At 37.0% G+C, this 22,485-nt stretch overlaps 1 protein-coding gene across 2 annotated transcripts in view; it reads left to right on the top strand.

The window, feature by feature from the left end:
• The window catches only part of COL25A1 (collagen type XXV alpha 1 chain), a 461,595-nt gene that overhangs the window by 405,907 nt on the left and 33,203 nt on the right, over window positions 1-22,485 (top strand). Inside the window, exons 18-23 of one of the 2 annotated variants that reach the window (XM_065877601.1) lie at window positions 1,118-1,162; window positions 14,493-14,555; window positions 18,795-18,863; window positions 19,670-19,714; window positions 21,198-21,242; window positions 22,213-22,290. In XM_065877601.1, the coding sequence (XP_065733673.1) occupies window positions 1,118-1,162; window positions 14,493-14,555; window positions 18,795-18,863; window positions 19,670-19,714; window positions 21,198-21,242; window positions 22,213-22,290 (345 nt within the window). The remainder of the gene's footprint in view (window positions 1-1,117; window positions 1,163-14,492; window positions 14,556-18,794; window positions 18,864-19,669; window positions 19,715-21,197; window positions 21,243-22,212; window positions 22,291-22,485) is intronic. The other variant, XM_065877600.1, reaches the window with a different exon arrangement.

Genomic DNA, 22,485 nt, shown 5'->3' with positions numbered 1-22,485 from the left:
GTCATTTTGTGATAATACCAGAGCAAATTATAGCCCTCCATAATTTGAAAGTAATAATATTAAAGATGAAATGTCTGGTTGTTCTTAGTAGATTTTCCTTGGAATAAGGGTCGTTCAAGCATTTAGATTAAAGAAGTGCCTTCTACCACTTTTATCTTTAGTTTGATGCTTCTATCTCTTTTGGTATAGTTGTCATAACACTGGCTCACCATCATGAAATGATGTGACACTTTTACCTTCAAATGTTATTTTCTACAATATTTAGTCACCTCAGTCCAACACAGGATGGACTTTCATTTTCTCTAGTAATTCTTTTATGCTTCTTTAGTGGAATTCAGGAGATTTTCTAAGCAATATAACTTCTTGTCACTATACTTTGTGCTTAAAATAATGTAAACAATTATGTGAAAATGAGAAGATTTAGCTTGACTCCAGTGTGCTCACCCAAAATGTACCACTTAATCTCAAACCTGTATTCAGAAGCAGCTGCCTGGTACCATGAGCCCTCAATTGCTAAGCAGGGTTACCCAGACTCAACAATTGTCTGATATACGGGCTGGAGTTAAGTATAATCTTAACCACGCATTTATCTTCTCATCATTCAGGAATGGAAAAGAAACCTTGTTATACTTTTAGGTGAATGAGACTTTTAATGTATATTGTTTTGATATGACCATCTGTTCATACAGCCAACTCTTGATTATCTGAGGTAAGAGAGCCCTGGAATAGGATGCATTATTTAAATGTACATAATCCTCATTTCAGCAAATAGATTCAGCCTCCTCAACAAATCATTGACCAGGGAGTAATAAAACACAGGAATTCCTTCTCCTTTTATTTATTTCTCTTTCTCACCTTCTGGTAGTGAGGACAACGAGCAGTGAACTGGCAGCAGCAGGGAAAATCCAGAAAAATCTGCAAAATGGTCAACCAGTCCCTGAATCAAGAGTTGACTGAACTGTATAATCTCACCAAATATCTTGAAACTAGACAGTATATATATTAGACATATATATACATACAGCAAGAATTCAGCTGGGAGCATTTGCCATGTTTTTCTCAGATACTGTGCCTGAGTGAATACTGTTCTATAATGCTGTGTGATTTTCCTATGTAGGGTGAACCAGGGCTTCCTGGGCTTCCTGGACTTCCGGGGATAAAGGTAAATACTGCACTGACAGTCTTGGCTTCATAGAAATGTAACTGTGAGAGTCATAAAAATGAAAAAAGCTAAAAATATAGTGCTGTTCTTTAAATACTCACCAGCCATTTCAACCAATTAAATTTTTAAATTAAAAATGAAGCACAGGTAACAGAAATAGATTTACAGGCATAGAAAACAAACTTAGGGTTACCAAAGGGGAAAGGGGGGGAAAGGATAGATTAGGAGTTTGGGACTAACAGATACACACTACTACATATAAAATAGATAATCAACAAGGTTCTACTGTATAGCACAGGGAACTATACTCAAGATCCTGTAATAAGCTATAATGGAAAAGAATCTGAAAAAGAACATATATATATACATGTATATGTATAATATATACATAAATATATATATATGTATGAAACTGAATCACTCTGCTGTACACCTGAAACTAACACAACATTGTAAATCAACTCTACTCCAATAAAAAAAAAATGAAGCATGGGTATTTCTAAAGTTTGCCATGGCTATCTGGACTGTATATTCCACTATATAACCTACTATGCCCCTTAAATAAATGTAAAAGTCATTTCATTTGAAGTCATAGGAATTCTTTAAAAGTCTACAATGTCTCCCTTCACATTTAAATTTTACTCTTAAGATCCTATCAGATTTTGACCAGAATTAAAATCTTAACATCCCCTTAAATCTAATATCCAGGCAGCTGTTTTTGTGATTCACCCATTATAATAATCTTTCCAAAGTTTTTTTTTTTTATTAATTTATTTATTTGTGGCTGTGTTGCGTCTTCGTTGCTGTGTGCGGGCTTTCTCTAGTTGCGGAGACCAGAGGCTACTCTTTGTTGTGGTGTGCAGGCTTCTCACTGCAGTGGCTTCTCTTGTTGTGGAACACAGGCTCTAGGCACGCAGGCTTCAGTAGTTGTGGCACATGGGCTCAGTAGTTGTGGCTTGCGGGCTCTAGAGCTTAGGCTCAGTAGTTGTGGTGCACGGGCGCAGTTGCTCTGCGGCATGTGGGGTCTTCCCAGACTAGAGCTCGAACCTGTGTCGCCTGCATTGGCAGGTGGATTCCCAACCACTGCGCCACCAGGGAAGTCCTTCCAATGTGTTTTGTGCTTCTACTTCCTGTTAATAATTCTCACTGCAAAGTACAAATATTACTAAGCTTTATTGACCTACATACTATTCCCATAAAATTTGTATGTCTTTTGAAATAACTGCTTAAAGCTTAGCTTGAAAACATTGTTTTACATGTTTTTAAATTGTCTAAAAATATTAACAAACTTTTTTTTAGTTGTTTAAAATTTTTTACATGGCAACTGACAAGGCTTAAAATTTCTAGTGTCTTAGCTGTAGTGCTCCCTTAAAATCAGCTTCTTATTTTAAAGTTTTTTCTTTTAATTCTAGAACTGTTTGATAACATAATGCAAGTAGATTTTTCTTTACATTGTTCTCATCATATAGAATTTTGAATTAATCTCTAGAGTACATTAGATGATTCTAAAATTAATATTCCTAGTTTCAGTAAGAGGGTTGTATATGCTGCTTTATGAAAATTGTGTTTGAAATGTGCTACATGAATAGTATGATTTTAGAATTAATATATTAAATTACTGAGTTCCCAGACATCATATGGTATCATATGTAATATTTTATGAGTATATTTGTTATAATTAACAGCCATGGAAGCTATGAATTCCAGGTTGGCACTCAGAAATTGTGGTTCTGCTTTTTGTTTGATGTTTCCAGATTAGTATCACAGATGTCCAGATATGTCCTTTTAATATACTTTTAGTCTTTGGCTTCTTCACTGAAAAGTACACTCCATGACAACAGTTTACTAAAGAGTCAAAGTCATTTCCTTATCATTTGATATTTAGCAAAAATAACTTAATAAATTATATGTGATTTCATACTGCAGAGTTATTTTATGGCAGTTCCTTAATAATCCCACACATTTAAAAAAAAGCGCTTTTTACTGATATTTGGAAAATCACAGATTTTTAAAACAAATTTAAGAACACTAAATTCAGCACTAAGTTAAAGAAGCCGGTAACATTATAAGTAAGGGGGGAGGCATTTAAAAGGAGGGGCATTTTGGAAGGACTGGGGCAGGGTTTCCTGCAGCGCTTGCTTGTAGGTTAGCTGGGCTGTGCTACCAGCACCAGATCCTGAGGCAGGAATCTCAGTGCTGTGTAGAAATCCAGTTGTCCCTTCTCCTGAGGGTGAGCTTTCTTGTTGAGAGAGAGTATATAAGGGGGAAGGTATTGGGGTTTTTCCCTCCAAAACGAACAAACAAAACAATTACAGTTACTACTATTCGTTCTCATTACCTGTGATTTATGTCCTCCACTGTGAAAAATACCCCAGCTCATTTCCCTAGTCATCGGTGGACCAGTTTGAAGGTTTTGAACTTTTTCAAATTGGGAAAGATGTTGGTGATTTGCCACCTCCAGTAAATGTTTTTATTTCTAGGGTCATGGGATGTTGCCAGACAAATTTTGTCAAGATCTTATAGCTGATACTTTCCTTTGTTTTTCTAACCTGACTAGTGACTATGGTGAGAAGAAGCCATCAACTGACAAAAATCTTTCTATCGTTAACTAGAGATACTTTTCTATGTAATTATCGAGTGTTGTTGGGTAACTATCCAGTATTCAGTTTAAATCACAGATTCTATTTTTGGATTAATAAGCTCTGTCTTCTCTCTCTCGTTCAGAATGTAAGTGATATGCTTGCCCTATAATGTAGTAGGTGCTCAGTGTAATTGAGTAATTTTGTAAAGGAGGCAATTTAAAAACACATCGTAGTCATGAGTAGTTATTGGATATTTTAAAATCTACAGTTAAAAGTTTATAAATTTATGATATAGCTTCATTAACTTGGGATATTCTTTACTCCTTTAATATACTTTGCTTCTGTTAGGTAGTTAACCACAGGACAGTTAACCTTGATTTCATAGTTTGAATGAGTAATAATATTTAAAAGATGAAACCACCGTATATGGATTTAGAATGTGTGGTAGCAAGAGCATTAGTCATAACTTTCCTAGCCCTGTGTGTTTGTTTATGCTTTGGAAATACTTCCTTGCTGTCCGTCTCCTTATCTGCTGGTACTACAGAGAGCGTGCAAATGCCATCCGTTATTTCCAAGATGTTGAGGAAACCAGCCGTGACATACCAGGGAAGCTTTGATTTGCCACCTGTTGCTCTCAGGGAACGGTTGGAAGCTTAATGAACATCCACATGCCTTCCACACTGCTCTCAGGAAATGAGCAAAGCGCCTAAATACAGACAGCAGACTCATCTGTCTCTCACCTCAGGGTCCCACTCAGAGATAAGTACTGATACCTTCGGCATACATAAAAGTCACTAAGAAGAGGCATCACTTAATTTCGAACTACTCTTAAGCTTCCCGAACAAGTATTGGAAAGTGCTCTGAGCAGGTGGAAGACATTTGGAATTCCTATTTCATGCATCCATGGTTCATACAGTGTTAAGATGTTCAGCTGGGAAGATTAAGTTATTGTACGTTGTACATTGTACAGTGTGCCATGCAAACACTGGTCTTCTGGAGTAAGGATTGAGCTCAGAAAAGTTTTTTGATTAACAAGGCTTTAAATATATCTTTCATGGGTGAACCTTTATTGTGACTAGCTTTTCCAATATCACATAAAAGGGCGAGATTCAAAGTTCCTAGTTTTAAACATGTTTTTCTTTCCATACATGTTGAAAATTGCTTACCCCTTTCATGGTTACATCACCCTAGTAATTAAGTCATGAAGAGCAGTGATCAAGAGCCTCGGACCAGACCACCAGTGTGTAGATACCGGTTCTACCCCTTACCAGTTTATGAAGCTATATCATGATACTGGGCAAGTTACATAATCTCTCTGTGCTGGGTTTCCTTATCAAATGGGAATTATTATTATACATAACTCAGAGGGTTGTTGTGACGATTAAATGAATTAATATACATGCAGCTCCTAAAATATTGCCAAACATATAGTAAACGCTATATAAGTTTTAGCTATTGTTATTTCTTTCTCTTGGAGCAGCTCAGAATGTTGGAAACATTGTTTATGCACCTGTTCTATAGAGTCTTTACTCCTGTGAGTCATTTCAACCTAGAGATCATAAAGCCATTTACACCCTCCAGATTCATAGATCTAAATTCTAAAAACTCCTTTGCGGTGATGGTTGAATGTTACCTTTAAGAGCAGTAAGATAACATATTTTCTCTTGAAACATGACATCACACTATTCCCCTTTTCCTATAACCCAATGTATTCCAGGGATAAAGGATGAGGAAACACAGTGTTCTGCACATGAGACATGATACTGTCTTAGTTCTCCTTCCCGACACTCTTCACAGGAAAAGCAAAAGGAAAGCTTGACATGTTATAATGGAAATCTCTAGGCCCCATTCATAGTGTTGCCCAGCCCAAGACATTTTTTACGATTATGAATTTTCAATGCTTGTTTTTCTCCTTTCAGCATTGACTACCAGTGTATCTCATCATATTTAGAAAGTAAATTGGGAAAAATGTACCTGATACATTAAAATGAATACAATAGGGAGACATAATACAGTAAAAATTACATCAAATCAGAAAAACAAATCATTTAGGTGGCAAAGAAATTTTTACGGTATTTTCCCTCAAAGCTTGATATTTTTGTTCTGGCTTCCACATTAGTGACAATTTGCGATTCAGATCAAGAACTTGAGGATCAGGAGACAGTAACTAACTGTTTACACTTCGTTATATAAAATCATCCTTGACACTAGATCATATAAGCACTAACTTTTACAGGTGGCAGAAACATTATTTTGTCATTCTTAGGATTAAGTATAGTGCCCAGTCACCTATAGAAACTTATCTTCTAAATACACTGGAGATGAGGTTCCTTCCTTAGAAACATCAAATCACATTTTTAAAATAACAGAAGAAGGTTTTTGGAAGTGACATAGGATGTGAAATGAATTTGTAAAAGAAAAAAGAAAAAGAATACTGGTTAAAGGGATAGCAGTGTGTTATTGTTACTTATAATTACTTCCTGCTTGCACAAAGTGCTTCTGAGCAGTTGAATAGTTTAGGAGTCCAATCAGGAAACTCATACAACCAGAAATCAGAGATTTTTTAGCAGCCATAACGAACCCTCGACTAAATACACCAATTGTGCTTTCGTGATGTAATCCTGTTTAAAAAAAAAAATCAGAAACTTATGTTTTCTGGATTTTAAATAAACTTGCTGTTGTAGTTCATTTTCATCATAGCCACCAAGATGTTTTAATTTATGCTCAAATGTGATCCTTCAGGGAAATAAGTGTTTGGGGGACAGACTCTACTTTCTCATCCTTTTTTTCCCCCTCAATAATTTTACAAATCAATCATTAGCAAAACTGGCTGCCTGAAGGTTCTTATTACAACAAATGTTCTTGCTGTAATCCTCAAAAGTAGGTATCATGCTGACTTGAATTCTAATTAGCCCTTCAGCAAGAAGAGTATTGTATGGTTAATGCATTCAGTGTCAAGATACATTAATCAAAATTATTGGTGATGCTTTTAGCACCCAGGCAAGTCAGCACATATTTTTCAAGCCCCGTTGTACTATTTTTTGGGCAATGAAAATCGAATCTGCTCGGGGTAATAAATATCATGGAAAGCATGACTTGATTTAAACTGGTATATTAGAGGTTTTTTAGACAGGTTAAAAAAATAATATCTTTTACTCCTTTAATTGATAATGACTTATAAAACTAAAACAAATGGTATTAAATGAAAAACCAGAGATTTTTCTGTGGACAAGAGATAATCAGTTAGGACTTTCTGTTCACTATTCCATTTAACAGATGGTAGGTTCTGGAAGTTTATAGGGAAACACCTGGTGAGCCATTTCTGTATGAATGAAGCTGCCTCTTCATTCTTACCTTGACTAGTAATTCCATCTACATATTTGATGACTCTTCTCACCCATATGAAAGACATCCTTTATGTAGATTTGACAACAGAGTATTAAGTGAACTGTCCCAATGGCCATTTAAAAGATAAAGTAATATCATCTAAAATACTTTCTTGCCATATATTAAATGTGAGTTTGAAGAAAAATCAGTCCAGATTTTATTATGGAATTCCAAGACTTAATGGTCATTGTTAGATTTCAGAAAGATCATGTTTTTAAAGAACTTCCTAGTTTTTCCTTGTGTTTTTATAATATAGAAGGCCAGGTTTTGTTGCCTTCTTTGTTGGTGAAGATAGTAATTGTTTGAGTTATTTGGAGGGTTTTTGTTTTGTTTTGGGGGGTTTTGGGCCAGAATACACAGAATTTAAACTATCGCAATAGGCTGTTTAAATTTTTAAAAAGTAATAGCAAATGAGTTGAGCAAAAGTGGCTTCAGTCAAAAATCTTACCTTTGCAGCATCTTCCTTTTATCCTTCCCGCCTTCCCATAGCTAAATCTTCTTGTAGTTTACTTCATTTCTCTGTGTACATATTGCCAATTTATGAAAGAAAACAGAGAAGGAGAGAGAGGGATAAACTCGAACACTGACACCCTAGTCAACAAGGGAACTTTTTGTTTGGTGCAAAAAACAGGATCATTTTTCAAATATAGCCCATATTAGTTACTATGACTTATTTTAATTGAGCTTTATACTACAAGATCAAAATTGTGGCTGCTGAAAGCGTTAACTATAGTTGGAAAGATCAGTGTGAGACCATTAGGCCTTCCTAAATTGGTCACGTATAAGTACACGTTTGATTTCAGCTATAGCTATTTTTTGTAGATTTGTTTCTGCATCTTTATGTGCCCTGGCTGTTTAAAGCTTTCATTCAATTTAGCAAAACGTGTGTCAGATTTTCAAATAGGTCTGTTTGATGCTGTTTCTCCAAGCAGTTTATTACTAGACCTACTAATTGTGCTTTATCCTGAATTAATAGCATTTATTCTTCCCAACGTGAATCCCAGTTTAGCTGCCAGAACCACAAACACTTCATTATTCATCTTTTCTACCAGCTCAACACAGGAAGATATGTTACTGTCTTGGAACTGAGACCTAGTTTTTTAACTCATTGGTGGTGAGCTAATTAATTGATGTTGAGAAGAAACAAAGGACAAAACTCATGAAACAACTCAGGAAGAAATCAGATGTAATATTTAAGATAAGACCAGAAAGTTAAACCAAATTTTTATTTTCATTTTGAAATTTGAAGCTGCATCAATGCCGTATTGCAGTAGCATGAACAGGGCTGAGATTTCTGTTTCTCTGGCAACCGTCTGATCACTGGTAGGCATGTGGTTTGGGTAGCAGAATTTGGTGCCAGCCGTTACTTATGTTTTAGTGATTAAAACGTTGGATTGTTTTAAAGGTTCTGATAAAGAGTGTTGTATATTTTTTATTTCCAGGCTTTGGTTAAATCACAGCTCTGTATTTATTTTAAGAGTTAGATATTTCATTGTTTATATTTTTCCATTTGTCATAAGGGTAGATCTAGTTAGACATTGCCAGGACCGGTGAAGACAAAACAACAACAAAAATAGCGGATTATCCTGGGTTTAATTGCTCTGGTCATGGTTGAGGAACAGAACATTTTAAGATGCTTGTCCCTCTCCATTCTTCCTCTCCTCTTGTCTTATCTCCTTGCTAGTTGGTTGCTTTCACACTTTTGCTTTCCTTCCACACAGGATCAACAACTCCAGTATGAATGGAATCCCAATTAACTTTGTAATCTTGTTCTCAATGATAAGAAAAGTAAAAACCTAAAACACTATCTCACTTGAGATAGTGAGTGAATAGGTAGAGAGGTGAAGGAAAATTTAGAATACATATATATATGAAATTATATATATATATATGAGAAAAACAGATTAAAGTGGCTGTGAAGTAATCAGTGCTCTTAACTTATTCTTATGCTATTGACTGGTGCCTTGGTATTCATGGCAAACCAATGTTTAATGCCTCTGCCTTTCCTTCATTTATCTTAGCCATATTTTGGTTGTCATTTTTTAAAAAAGCACTAACACATCATACTGAAAAGATGAATATTGTTTCAGAAAAGGTCATATTTTAGTGTTTTCACTTTAATGGTAGAGCTATTTTACTTGCAGCTTACCTGTATAAATCCACGTTTCCCTAATTATGACAGCCAGCATCTGCCCTTTTCAAAGGATCCCTGCTTTATGTTCCCATGTTATTCCAACAATGGCTCACTCAAATTATAATTGGGTTTTCTAATTTGGGTAATTGCCTTGTAACTAAGAAAAAGAAAAAAAAACTCTACATTTAATTGTTCCTTAATTAAAAGTATTATAAGAGCTTAGTTCCATTATAGTTCCAATTTCCTCGATTGCATCTCTCCCCCACCTTGTCTATTCAGAAAATACGTGTGAATAACTTCCAATTTAGCAATCTCCTATTTCCCATTGATTATATGAGACTAGATATGTAAAAACGGCTCTGAGAAGCATCATACAGTCCAATAAAAATAGTTACTTCTCCTGTGTATTGTCCTGAAAAATTAGGTAACCTCATTTTTGTGCGGTTTGACTTACTTCAAAAAATGATTTTGCAAAAATGTTTTGTGTTTGAATCATATTTCAGCTGCTTTCCCCTACCTTCCTTTGACTCAGTCTCTTTCCTCTCTCCTGGTTAACTAGAACTGTGACTAAAGTGGGTTAACTTGCTTATTCTTTTAATCACATTAAAGTATTTGTAGAACCATAGGTTGTCATAGCCTTTCTCCTAGACATTTTAGGAAATTCTAGGACCTTTAAACTCTACATCAATCCTTGCCGAAGAGGCAAGTTTTTTTTTAAGGATTACATTTATTTAGGGAAATTTAATAGGTATGACCATTTTCTCCTTTCCCTTTCTTACAGGAAGAAACTCATTCTTAGTAAACCTCTCATTTCTCTACCTTACACACTTCGTTTTGCAATCCTAAATGCTCTGGCAGATGGATATCGTCTCATAAAATGATGATATAGTCACATGAGAAAATTTAGGGTTACTTCTTGAAAGGAGTTGAAGAGGTATTGAGCATAACCCCATACAGTTGTAAAGAATCAAGAAGTCACCATGTATATCACTAATTAGCTGCAGAGGTGTTGTAATACTACTACCACTAATAAAATAATGACAGCTAGCATTTTTGAGCCTATAATATAAGAACAACAGTAACATTTATTGTTGACTTACTTTGTTCTAGAAGTGGTGCTAAGAGCTTTGCTTGAATTATCCAATAAGTCTTGACTAAGTCACCCCTTAATGACACCAGAATCTTTCATTATTTGGCACCTCAGGATCACAGCCTGCAAAGCCAGGCTTTAACTCCATTCTGTACCTTTGTACCAACAGTTCTCAAATATTTAACCTCAAAACCCTTTTACACACTTAAAAATCAGGATTGAAGGAGTTTTTATTTATGTAGGTTATACCTATTGATATGTCTGTATTAGATATTAAAACAGAAATTTAAACAACCCATTATATGTTAATTAAATAACATTTTTATGAAACACAACTGAATTTTACAAAACAAACAAAAAAATAGCAGGAAGAATGACATTGTTGTCTTTTTTTTTTTTTTTCCAAATACCTTCGATGTCTGGCTTAATAGAAGGCAGCTGGATTCTCATATCTGCTTCTGCATTCAATCTGTTGCAATTTGTTGTCTTGGTTAAAGCATATGAAGAAAAACCAGCCTCATACAGATATGTAATTGGACATGGGAAGATTATTTTAATAGCCTTTCCATGAAATTGTGTTATTCTTTTTTTTGATACTACCCCAAACTCTACAAGTAGTAGTTTCAACTTAAAGGTTAGGTGCAATGTGAAATCTGAAACCATATCAATGAATCAATCTTTCCTACTCTGTACACTAAAAATGGTAAGTGAAAAGGCACTCTGAGAACCTCTGGTATAAGTCTAGGAAGGTAAGAAACAGTCCAACCAGCTCAAGACCATGAGTAGAGATATTTATGCCTTATTTCAATAATTGTCTTTCAAGCCTGAGACAGAAAAGAGACCAATGATTATTTCCTCCCAATCCTGCCAAGATATAGACAGGTTGGAGACAATGTCTCTAAAGTAATTGAGAGCTCTGGCATTAAATAAACATGAAGCTGTGATCCTAAAGTTAAGTATGCTATTGTTCCCCTTGAATAAATTGAAATAAGAAACAAATCGAGATGGTAGATGCTTTCTTAGAGTGGCATGATAAAGTACCACTAATCATACTCAAAGTCTTTAAAATAAGCCAGTATTAATAATGCTAAAATTGTTGAGTGTCCAATGCATTGCTAATTTTATATCTTGAAATAAAAATTTTCACCCTGAACATTCTGTATAAAGGAAATTGCTATCCATTTAACTCAGGAGGACTTAAATATATTAATGTTTTTAAAAAGGAAGAAACAACACTTTGGTCACTTAGATCACAAAGCCTTATTTATTTATGTGTGACTTATGAAACTGCATGCTTCAACTTTTTATAAACTAAGCACTAACCTAAATAAGAAATACATTTTTGCAACATTTACTCTTTTTTCTTCTCTTTTATTAGTATGCTTTAATGGTGCTTCTATTTGCTTTGCTAACAGTGAAATCATTTTATTTCTACTTGAAGATTTGCAAGAGTCTTATCTACCTGTAAACTTTCCACCTATTAACTTGCATTATATTTTCATGACAGTAAGTTGTTACTAATGATACACATGAACTTTAATACAGCTTTTTTCTTGAGGGTGGAGAGGGAATATTTATGTATTTATATAAATCATTTTATTGGGAGAAATGTCTTACTTGTAAGTAAGTATATTTCTTATGTTTTTTGTTTAAAATAACAAGTTAAAATTTTTTTATAAGAAATAGAATGGTCATCATTGAGTTTTCTGAATATAGTTCATTTTCACTTTAGACGATTAAGAGATTGATCCAAAATTATTTGTTCAGATTTTCCTCTCCGTTATATGTAAAGATATAGAGACAGGTAGAACAGAGTTATAGAAATTTCACAAACAATAAACCTAAAGCATCCATTCCCCTACACTTTTTATTTTCTTAAAGCAGTACCATGAGCATAAGAACTAGAGATAATCCATTTCAGTTATTTATCACTGTTCAGCAAATTTTGCAGTGCTGATATCCTTTTGTTCCCTGCCCAACACCAAGGTTTTATACAGCATATTTTAAAAAATCATTATTGCAGAAATATTTCATGACACTCAAACACTTCTTATCAAACATCCTCTCTGTATCTTCCTGCTCAGCTCCGAAAAACAAATGTTGAAATATAGCTACCTTAGATAAAAATCAAATATATCAAACAACATTAGCTACTGCTCCAGAAATAATCCAATGGAGGGAAACAAATGAACAAACAAATCCCAGAAAACATGGGAACAGAGGCATTATGTTTTTGTTTTGTTTTTCTTTGCTTTAAAACTTCGTTATAGATTTCAGGAAGTTAGACTTTTACATTTGAGCTCACGTTGTTAAGAAGAAAATAAAACTTTATAGTTTATATGTGAACACTGGTGTCGGGTGTTTTCTGATGCCAAATACCTGGTGTCTTTTCCAACACCAGTTCTCCAACTCTGATTCTCTGACACCAACTGCATGTCCTACAATTCAATCCTATTGTGACACTAACTACTCAAGGTTAGCATCAGATTCCATACGTTTAAGGGTTCAGTCCCATAAGACTGCCCTCACTTCAGACCACAATTACAGGTACCACCCACCTCACCCTCTCCCCCTTACCTGGACTTACGTCTGACTTGGCTACAGATTCCAGGGTACTCACAGCCACCCTCTGCCACTCCCACTCAAGTTTGATAATTTGCTACAGTGACTCACAGAACTCAGGAAGATACCATACTTACCATTACAGTTTGTTATGAAAGATTAAAATGAGCAGTCAAATGGAGAGGTACAAAGGGTGAAGTCAAAAGTGTCCTGAGGGCAGGAGCCTCTGTCCCCGTGGAGTTGGGGGGCGCCACCCTACCAGCACATGGAAGTGTTCATCAGCTCCGAAGCTCTCTAGTCCCCACTGCTTTGGAAGTTTTATGAAAGTTCCATTATGTAGGCGTGATTGATTAAAGCATTGGTCATTGGTGGTTAAACTCAATCTCCATCTCCCTCTCTGGAGGTGGTGAGAGGAGGGGAAAGGTTGAAAGTTCCAACCTTCTTATCACAGCCCCGACCCTGAAGCTGTCTAGGGGCCCACCATAGTCACCCCATTAGCATAAACTCAGATATGTTTGAAAGGGGCTCGTTAAGAGTAACAAAACATGCTCCTGTTACTCTTATTACTCAGGAAATTCCAAAGGTTTTAGGAACCAGGAACAAGACCAAATATATATTTTTTATTATACCACAACTGGGTTTCCTCCAGATGGTAGAGAAGAGATTTTGAGGCTGGGCAAGAAGAGATTTTTTGCTTTCCATCTGAACATTACTGACTCTCTTCCCTAGCCACACCCACTGTATCAGTTATCAGTTGCTGCCTACCATACAAGCCCCCCAAATGGGAGTGGCTTAAAACAACAATCCTCTCACACTTCTGGAGGAACAAGAATTTGAGCATGGCTCAGCTGGGTACCTCTGTCTCAATGTCTCCCATGAGGATGCAGTCAAGCTGTCAGCCAGGGCTGTGATCTCATCTGAAGACTCTACTGGGGTGGAGCATCTGCTCCCAAGTTCACACATGCGGCTCTTGGCAGACCTTGGTCCTCACCATGGGGACCTCTCCATAGGGCTGCTCATGGCAGCTTGTTTTCCAGAAAGCAAGTTGATTCGAGTGAGAGAGAACAAGGAAGAGTCCCCAGGATGGAAGCCACTGTCTTTTTATAACTTAGTCTCAGAAGTGATGTCCCATTACTTCTGCCATATTCTGTTAATTAGATATGAGTCAGTAAATCCAGTGCACACTCAAGCAGAGGGATTACGCAAAGGTGTTGAATACCAGGAGGTGGGATCATTGAGGCCCATCTTAGAGGCTACCTACCACATCCACCCTAACATAATGGATCTTGATTTGGTAAATGTTAGGAAGCACTGGACAACAGATGAGAAAGGAAATTGTAAAGACATTTGTCTGGTTTCTTTGTCACTTTTACTTTCTCAAGCTCCTCCAAAGCTTTGCTCAAAGTACTGTGGCTGATCAAAACCAGTTCTAATTAATTTTATAGTCAGTAGCTGGATCTCAGCAAGAAAGCTATATATAATCAAAGGAGTGAAATCCCAGTAGAAGGAAATCAGTTTAACTTTACCTATTTACTGTCAAATATGTAATAATCTCGTATGCCCATTTTTTTAAAGGGAGAACCAGGTTTCATTGGTCCTCAAGGAGAACCAGGCTTACCAGGGTTACCAGGAACAAAGGTAAACGTAGCGTTTTTCCCTTCCTTCCTTTCTGAAATTTTTGGTCATATATTTTTAGTCCATTATGTTACTTAGGTGACCAGATATTTTTGCCTAATGGAGAACTAAAGCAGCTTAGCACCTATTCCTAGCACTTCTAATGGGAATGTCATGTTAAATAGAATAATAGGAAGTTAATTCCAGAAAGCCTTAGGCAAAACAACAGGATGGTGGAATACATTCGTTGTTCCAGTTGTCCCCCAAATTGTACCTAAATTGATATGATGCTATTAGTCTCCTGGCCATATGGAAAAGTGAGGGAATTCTGAGGAGGAGAGGTAGAACTCATTAACTCCTGCCCCTCGTTACCCATTTTAAGACATACGCATAAATCAAACATTATTACTATTCCCCCATCACTCCCTAGATTGCAAAGGCAAGTACTGACGTCATATAGATTCCTGAGTGTCTCATCCCAAAAGGATCCATCCTGAATAACGTCTGCAGAAAGATTCTGTAATGAAAACCATCTCGTGATCTTCCACTTGGCAACCTGAGAGAGGGCCCTAAAAGCAAAATCTATATGCTGCCATATAAAAAACTATGTTGCTGTGGATACAGTCAGAGCCATAGTTCCCTTTTTATCTACCCAGTAAGACATAAAAAGGTACAGCTCTGAGGATGGAACTTTATTCATGACAGACTCATGAATCAAAGAAGGAACAAAATTAGATCAAACTACTTTCTTTTATTTTTAAACCATAGCAGTTTTGCCTCAATGTGTACTGCATTCACCAGAAATAAGCCAGGATGATTTCCAAGAGCTCGAGAAATATGTTCATGGCTTGTTCTGACAGAGGAGTCCTCATTCCGCTGGTCAAGAGAAAATAACTCTAATCTTAGTAAATGGAAACTATGTGTGGCCTAAAGGGAGACTAAAACTCTGTCGAATTTATGTAAAATTGCTGTTTGCTCAGCAATTTCTTTTTCACATAATGAGCTGTCAAGCTTATTAACAAAATATGAGGAAAGCCTGTTTTAGCCTGAACAGATTTACACACGAAATGCACTTTCTGGAGTAAAAAGAGCTAGAACAAAAGAATAATGAGCATTCTGTGTTCATGTCAGAACTCTCGTATTTATTCAGGCTTGCAGCCTCAGAACCAGGTAGAGAAAGAGGATTACTTTGTGGATAAGCACAAAGAAATGGGAAACCTGGTCAGTGCTGGAGAGGACCAGGCGTGAACATGATCTCTAAATGTTTGTGGCATTTTGTTTGCTAAACAAGGGCAAATAGGAGAAACACAGACTGTGGAGTGTAGAGTTCATCCGTAAATATATTTTCTTTTGTTCACTTATTTTAAACTCTTCCACAGTCAAAAAAATCCAGATGTAGAGCCGTAAAATCAACATTAATTACTGTTCGTGAAGAACCCAGCCTGATTTTACAGAACAGATACTTTTATAACAGATACTACTCTGAACTCCCAATAAAAGTAAAGACTACTGTAACTGTTTTGTATTTCCACAAGAGGGATGTGAATAAGAAATTCATTTAACAATATTCTGAAGTTAATTTTCAGCTGAATTACCTATCTAACATGAAATTGGTATCATAATGGAAAAGTCATGATTATTTAAACATCTCTTTCAGCCAAACACTAGTCTTTTACCGGTTGCGTAGGCAGTCTGGATTTGTACCAGTAAATTCAGATTTTAAAAATAAACTAAGTCCTCATATTTTATCCCCAACACAGTGAAGAGAGATCATAATGAAGAAATACGTATAATTGCATCTAAAAATCTGTTTTATGTACTGCTGTATTCTCAGCATCTGTATAGCACCTGAGAGAAACCTCCATCAGTCTAAAGAAATAGGACTTTATTATGAATAATTTAGAATACTTTGTATAATATTGTTTAGTCATTAATTCAACACATTTTTTTCCAGACATTTTTCTAGTATTTGAGAATGGGGAATAAATGCAACAAAAACAGTCTCTACTCTACTGAAGCTTCCACTGTAATATGTGTAAGAAATGGGTGGAAGAAAAGAAAAAAGTACACAAATATGTAATGTAATTCTAGAGAGAGACTAATAAGCAACTGATTAGGGGCATGATGATAATAAGTGATTCTAGGTAAGCATATATGGACTCCACTACTCTGGTAAATACTACAGAGAAATGATTTTCTAAAATTTTTGTTTTTCTCTAAAATAAGATTATAGTTACCATTTTAGAATTCTTCCGTAAAATATTAAGAGCAACACCAAACATGGTATCTACATATTTAAATAAAAATTCCATATACCAGCAAAAGTGCTTCAGTGTCTAATCCCTGGAAAATCCCTTCTGGAGCACCTTTTCCATCTCCTGCATCCAATCAAGTCCCTTGTCTTTCTCCCAACCTCTCCATTGTCCCACTCCCTTTTGGTTCACGCTGAGAAACCTACTGAGTCTTCTTCATCCTGGCCCTAATCTATCCCACCTCCCCTGCAAAACCACAAAGGTTTCCCACAGTGGGCATGATACAGACAAAGATCTTGGAATTTAAATCCCTACATCACCCATAACAGATCGAAATCCTACTTTCTTTTCCTTTCCAAGACGAATCAGTCCTTCAGTGAGAAGGGTGCCTCCCTCATCCGTAAACATATCATCACCAGAAATCGAAACTTGTTTGATTATTGAAATTCTACCCATCGTGCAGGAAGCCGAACGCTCTCAAGTCTGTTCAGGGAGTGTAAAACAGCACCGTCTTCCTGAAGGGCGATTAGCTAGCTTTTAAAATGTTTATACTTTTTGACACAGCCATTTGTCTAGTAGGAATTTATCCTAAGAATATGACCAGAGATGTGCAAAAGATTTACATACAAAAACGTGTATGCAAAAATTGAAGACTGACTACAGTCAGTTCTATATCACAGCTCTCCCACGTTAAAGGCTTTGGGCAAGTTATTTAACCTCTCTGAGCTTCAGTTTCCTCATCTGTAGACTATGGATGCTAACACCTTTCTCATTTGTCCTGGGGATTAGATAGGATAATGCATGTAAAGTGTTGTGTGCAGTTCCTGCACTCATCAATAGCACAGTTATAAACAGTGAAAATTATAATATACACCCTACCTCATCCTTCAGGATATGACCCAAGTCTCACCAAAAGGAAGTCAATCTGGACCATTGAAAACCCTGTGGAGTTTCTTCTTCTCTCACATATGGCCTTACATTACTCCTTAACTCTTAACTATTTTGTTCATGTGGATCTTATCTAACTAGAGCACTAGCTCCCTGTGGGCAGTGACCATGCTCATCCTTCCCAGAGCTATAAATCTAGTAAAAGCTGTAACACCTATGGATCTTGTACAATGCCAAGCACTTTCCATTTCTAGGTTATGAAACCAGTACTCTAATTTTCTCCATTTTACAGAGGAAACTGAGGCTTTCAGAACTTAACTAACTTTCCCCAAAACACAAAACTGGTAAGTATTCCAGAGCCAGGAGTAAAGCCCAGAAAATCAAATTACAAAACTTGGCACTTAGCCATTTTGCCCTGCTTCGGAAGATCTTAAAAAGCTGCTGCAGACTGAAAACTATGTCCATGCCTGTTGTGAGGTATTAATGATGGCCCTTATCAATTCCCTTTAAAGGTCTTTCTGGGACTTCCCTAGCAGGCCAGTGGTTAAGACTCCGAGCTTCCAGTGCAGGGAGCACTGGTTCGATCCCTGGTCAGGGAACTATGATCCCACATGGGGCGCGGCCAAAAAAAAAAAAAAAAAAGTCTTTCCATTTACCAACATAGGCATCTGACAGGCATTTACCAAACCATTTCCTTGTCTATAAAACGGGAATGAAAATGTAAACGTTGAATTTTTTTTTTTTTTTTTGCGGTACACGGACCTCTCACTGCTGTGGCCTCTCCCGTTGCGGAGCACAGGCTCCGGACGCGCAGGCCGAGCGGCCATGGCTCACGGGCCTAGCTGCTCCGCGGCATGTGGGATCTTCCCGGACCGGGGCACGAACCCGTGTGCCCTGCATCGGCAGGCGGACTCTCAACCACTGCGCCACCAGGGAAGCCCTGAATAATTATTTTGATTATTAAATGAGATAATCCATGTTGAGGTTAATACAATAACGAGTATGTGGTAAATAAATAGTAACTTTCTGCTTTCTTTGATTTTATTCAACTCATTCATTAACCTACAGGGACTAGCTGGGGGTGATAGGGGGCGCCATTTACCTATTTTGCGATTTGTGACAGGGCGACCGTGGGGAGGCAGGGCATCCTGGAAGAGGGGATCGAGGGGAGCCTGGAGCCCCTGGACCAAAGGTCAGTTATTCTCACACTGGAAAACAACATTCTCTGGTTTGGAAATGTGTGCCACTTACTTCAGAACATGCAACTAAAATAAAATTATTCAAGGGGTATTAAAACAGCCAAAATCACACATAATTCATTGAAATTCGCACCAATTCGTTATTTTCTAAAAAGGGTTTTACAATTCAACTTTTCCAGTTTACTCTGTTCTGTTCAGTCAACAAATTAATAACACATCCAAATATAAATCGGGAGGTACTGTCACACTAACACCTTACCGCTCGATGTATATTAAAACCTACTGAGGAAAATGTGGAACCGTGTTGTGTTAGTTTCTATGGTAATTTGATGGTGTGTAACACCTTGAAAGTATGAGAGCTAAGGATTTATTTGACTGTTCAATCTATTCCTCTAAACTTCCTGAAAACTAGTATGGTAACACTTTATTTTAATAACCCATCCTAGAGACACAGGAAGTGATTTACTCTTTGATGAAAAGGAAATTTATGCAAACACTGTTGAGACTAATGAGAATTAGTCACAGAACTCTTCCCATCCGCTGATGGGTGGGGCAGTCTTCAGAATTATAATGGCATGAAGGTTGGTGGAGAGACCAGGGAGTGAACTAATGATACGGTGATAATACCTATGTTCAGTGTTGTAACAGCCTACATCATATGGAGTCATATATTGAGGCAGTTAAAATAAAGTGTTTCCATTTTTCTGTATTATTCTGAGTCACTGCTAATTTCTTTTTTTTCTGTTCTTATCTCCCTCTGTCATGTTCTCTTTTTCATCTTCATATTCTTCTGTAATAGGGGAAACAAGGTGAATCAGGAACTAGAGGCCCAAAGGGGTCTAAGGTCAGTAACTGGGTAACCATTTTAATGTAACATGAGGCCGTCATGTAACATGTGTCTCTTCCACAGAGAATCATGTTTTAGATTAAACTCTTTCACACACTGGGGTTGCAGTAATTTCATCCCTATGATGATATCTCAGAACAGTTGGTTTGTTTCATCTTGTTTGTTTTTGTGTTCTGTGCTTCAGACCATTCTTTATGAGAAATTGTATTTCCTGTTTCATATGTATAGCTTATTTGGAAAAAATTGAGTACTTTACTTAAATTATATACAGTATAATCTTATTTTTTATTTCCTGGCTATCTTTGTGATAAATGTTCAGATTATACTTTGCTTTCAAGTCAGTTGACTCCCTTCATTCCATTAAAATTTCACCACTAATTGAAATTCTCTCCTTTATCATGCTCTTTATATAGTACCTGCAAAAACCTACATACTACTAGCAGAATCATGTTATTAATCATGCTAATAATGTAGAAAATGGGGAAAACAGCAGAAATTAATAATTCCCCATTCATAGCAAAATTTTATTATTATGGTCAATGTTATTAGCATAATGTGGATAGAAAAATTATAATCCCTTTTCCTGCTCATCTTCATTGGTCCTTATCCAGTTTATAAGAAAGACATATAGAAATGCTTTGAATTCTATTTAGGAAAAGGGCCCTGTAAATTTTAGGCTATTTTAAAGAACCTTCAAATCTACTCAGGTTCAAATCTCTTCTCCAAAATTTCTGTTTAGACTTCGGAAAATTTTGAGTGTTCTCAGTGATGCATTTGCAGTTTGAGGTTTAGATGATTCCTGGTGTCTCTTGGCGGGGATGGGAGGTAGTCATCACACCATACATGGACATTTAGAGACTTTTCATGTTGCATTGAAAAAAAGAGAAAGCTGTGTTTGCCCAGATCTTGACCTTCAGCCCCGCCAACCTGGTCCAGCTAGCTGCTGTCCACTTCAGCACTTTCTGAGGGCTAAGAGACCTATACCTCTAGAAAACTTTTCCTTAGATCTCCATCATCAGAGGGAGGTCCAGCTGGTGACCTTTCCCTCCTAAATCTCCCTAGAATGACTTCTCAGAAAACAGACAACCCAATTAATTGGTTGCCTCTTTTCCCCCTTGCCCCAAATCTCTTCATATACAGGCAGGAACATAGCTCAGTCTGAGAGGTAAAATCTTGCTTTGGGTGTCATGGAAACCACTTGCTTTGCTTTTCAAGATCCCTAGGAAGCAAGTTACCATATGTATTGTTGTTTCAAAAGACTCTGTCATCTGAAGGGGGAAGTTTAATTCACTTCAGGGGGCATCTTAAAGAAGCATTTGCCATGTCAGTGGTTATTGTATTTCTAGTGGTTATTTTCCACTTCAGAAGTTCATATTAAAAGTGTTGCCGTATGGTATTAAATACATCCTTAGATTTGAGATATTTCTGGACTGTTGGCCTCACTACTAACTTGGTTTTCTTCTCTTTTCACCGGGGAAAGGGTGACCGTGGAGACAAAGGGGACTCTGGAGCCCTGGGACCAAGGGTGAGTGTGTCTCATCTACTCTTTTGGCCTCCAACAAGCCTAGATTTGAAGTGTGTGTCTGTGTGGCTTTTCACAAGGCACTTGGACTAATAATACCCAACAATAGCGCTGGACGTAGACTACTGTGACTATTCCTGCTACTCCCCCCCCCTTTCTTCTTATTTTTTATTGTAGTCACCAGGAGCACTGAGTACATAGACTGGAACACGTAAGATAAGCCCATAAGGAGAAGGTCTAAAGAACTCTTTCTATCTACTTCCCCTCTGCCAAATGAGCGACAGCAAGCCCATAGCCATCCACCTAATAGAACTTTCCACTTTTCAATTAACTCAATTAAAAAGAAAGCAATAGTCCATATTTTCAGAACCTTTTTAAAGCACAGGCAGGGAATTAGGACATGACTAATGGAAATTCAGTGGCAGAGCTACTGAGTAGGATAGACATCTTAAAAATATTTGTTCCCTCCTTATAGGTGCTGTTCAAATATATATATATATATTTGTTCCCTATTTGCTTCCATTTTAATGGAATTCTATCCCTGTTAGGAAAGCCAAGCATTTGTTGTGTTCCATCTTCTTAAAAAATGGAGAAGCAATCTATGAGGTGTAGATGAGAGAGAGGTCAGGAGTTGCTTTAATAAATATGGATAAAGCCAACAAAATTTTGCAAGTCAAATCAGATTAGCCTACACATTATAATTTTTAGGAAACAGCTTTTGAGATTGAATTGTATTTCTTTTTTATCCAATTTAATATATTTAACCTACCACAGACAGGAAGTTAGAAGTAGTTTGCCTCCTTTGAAATAAGGACAAACTTTGAACATGATTATTTATTCTAAAGTACATTTGGGCCTTAGTCGGGAATCGATGGTCAGAGAGAGCTGTTTGCTGCTATTTCTGTTTTCGCCACAGTCCCTTCTTCATCCTAGCCTAACCCCCGTGATGTTCTCTTGGCTGATCTTTTCATAGGGTCCACCTGGTCAAAAGGGAGATCAAGGAGCCACCGAGATCATAGACTACAACGGCAACCTCCACGAAGCCTTGCAGGCAAGTGACTGCTCCCTGCCTTGATACAGACAGTGACACTGATGAGACCCTTGTAATGTGTGTAGCTATCAGCTTCCACACCCCCCTCAGATCTCAGAGGGCTCCACCACTCAAAGCACACCTTCTCCCTGATCTCCTGAACCCATCTTTTCTCTGCCCCAGTTTATCCTCTTTATTTCCTAGCATTTTTCAATC

This window comes from Phocoena phocoena, chromosome 5 (assembly GCF_963924675.1).
Source record: "Phocoena phocoena chromosome 5, mPhoPho1.1, whole genome shotgun sequence".
NCBI classification, from domain to species: Eukaryota; Metazoa; Chordata; class Mammalia; order Artiodactyla; family Phocoenidae; genus Phocoena; species Phocoena phocoena.
Note: the sequence above shows the minus strand (reverse complement) of the source record. Positions and strands in the feature narration are given on the sequence as shown.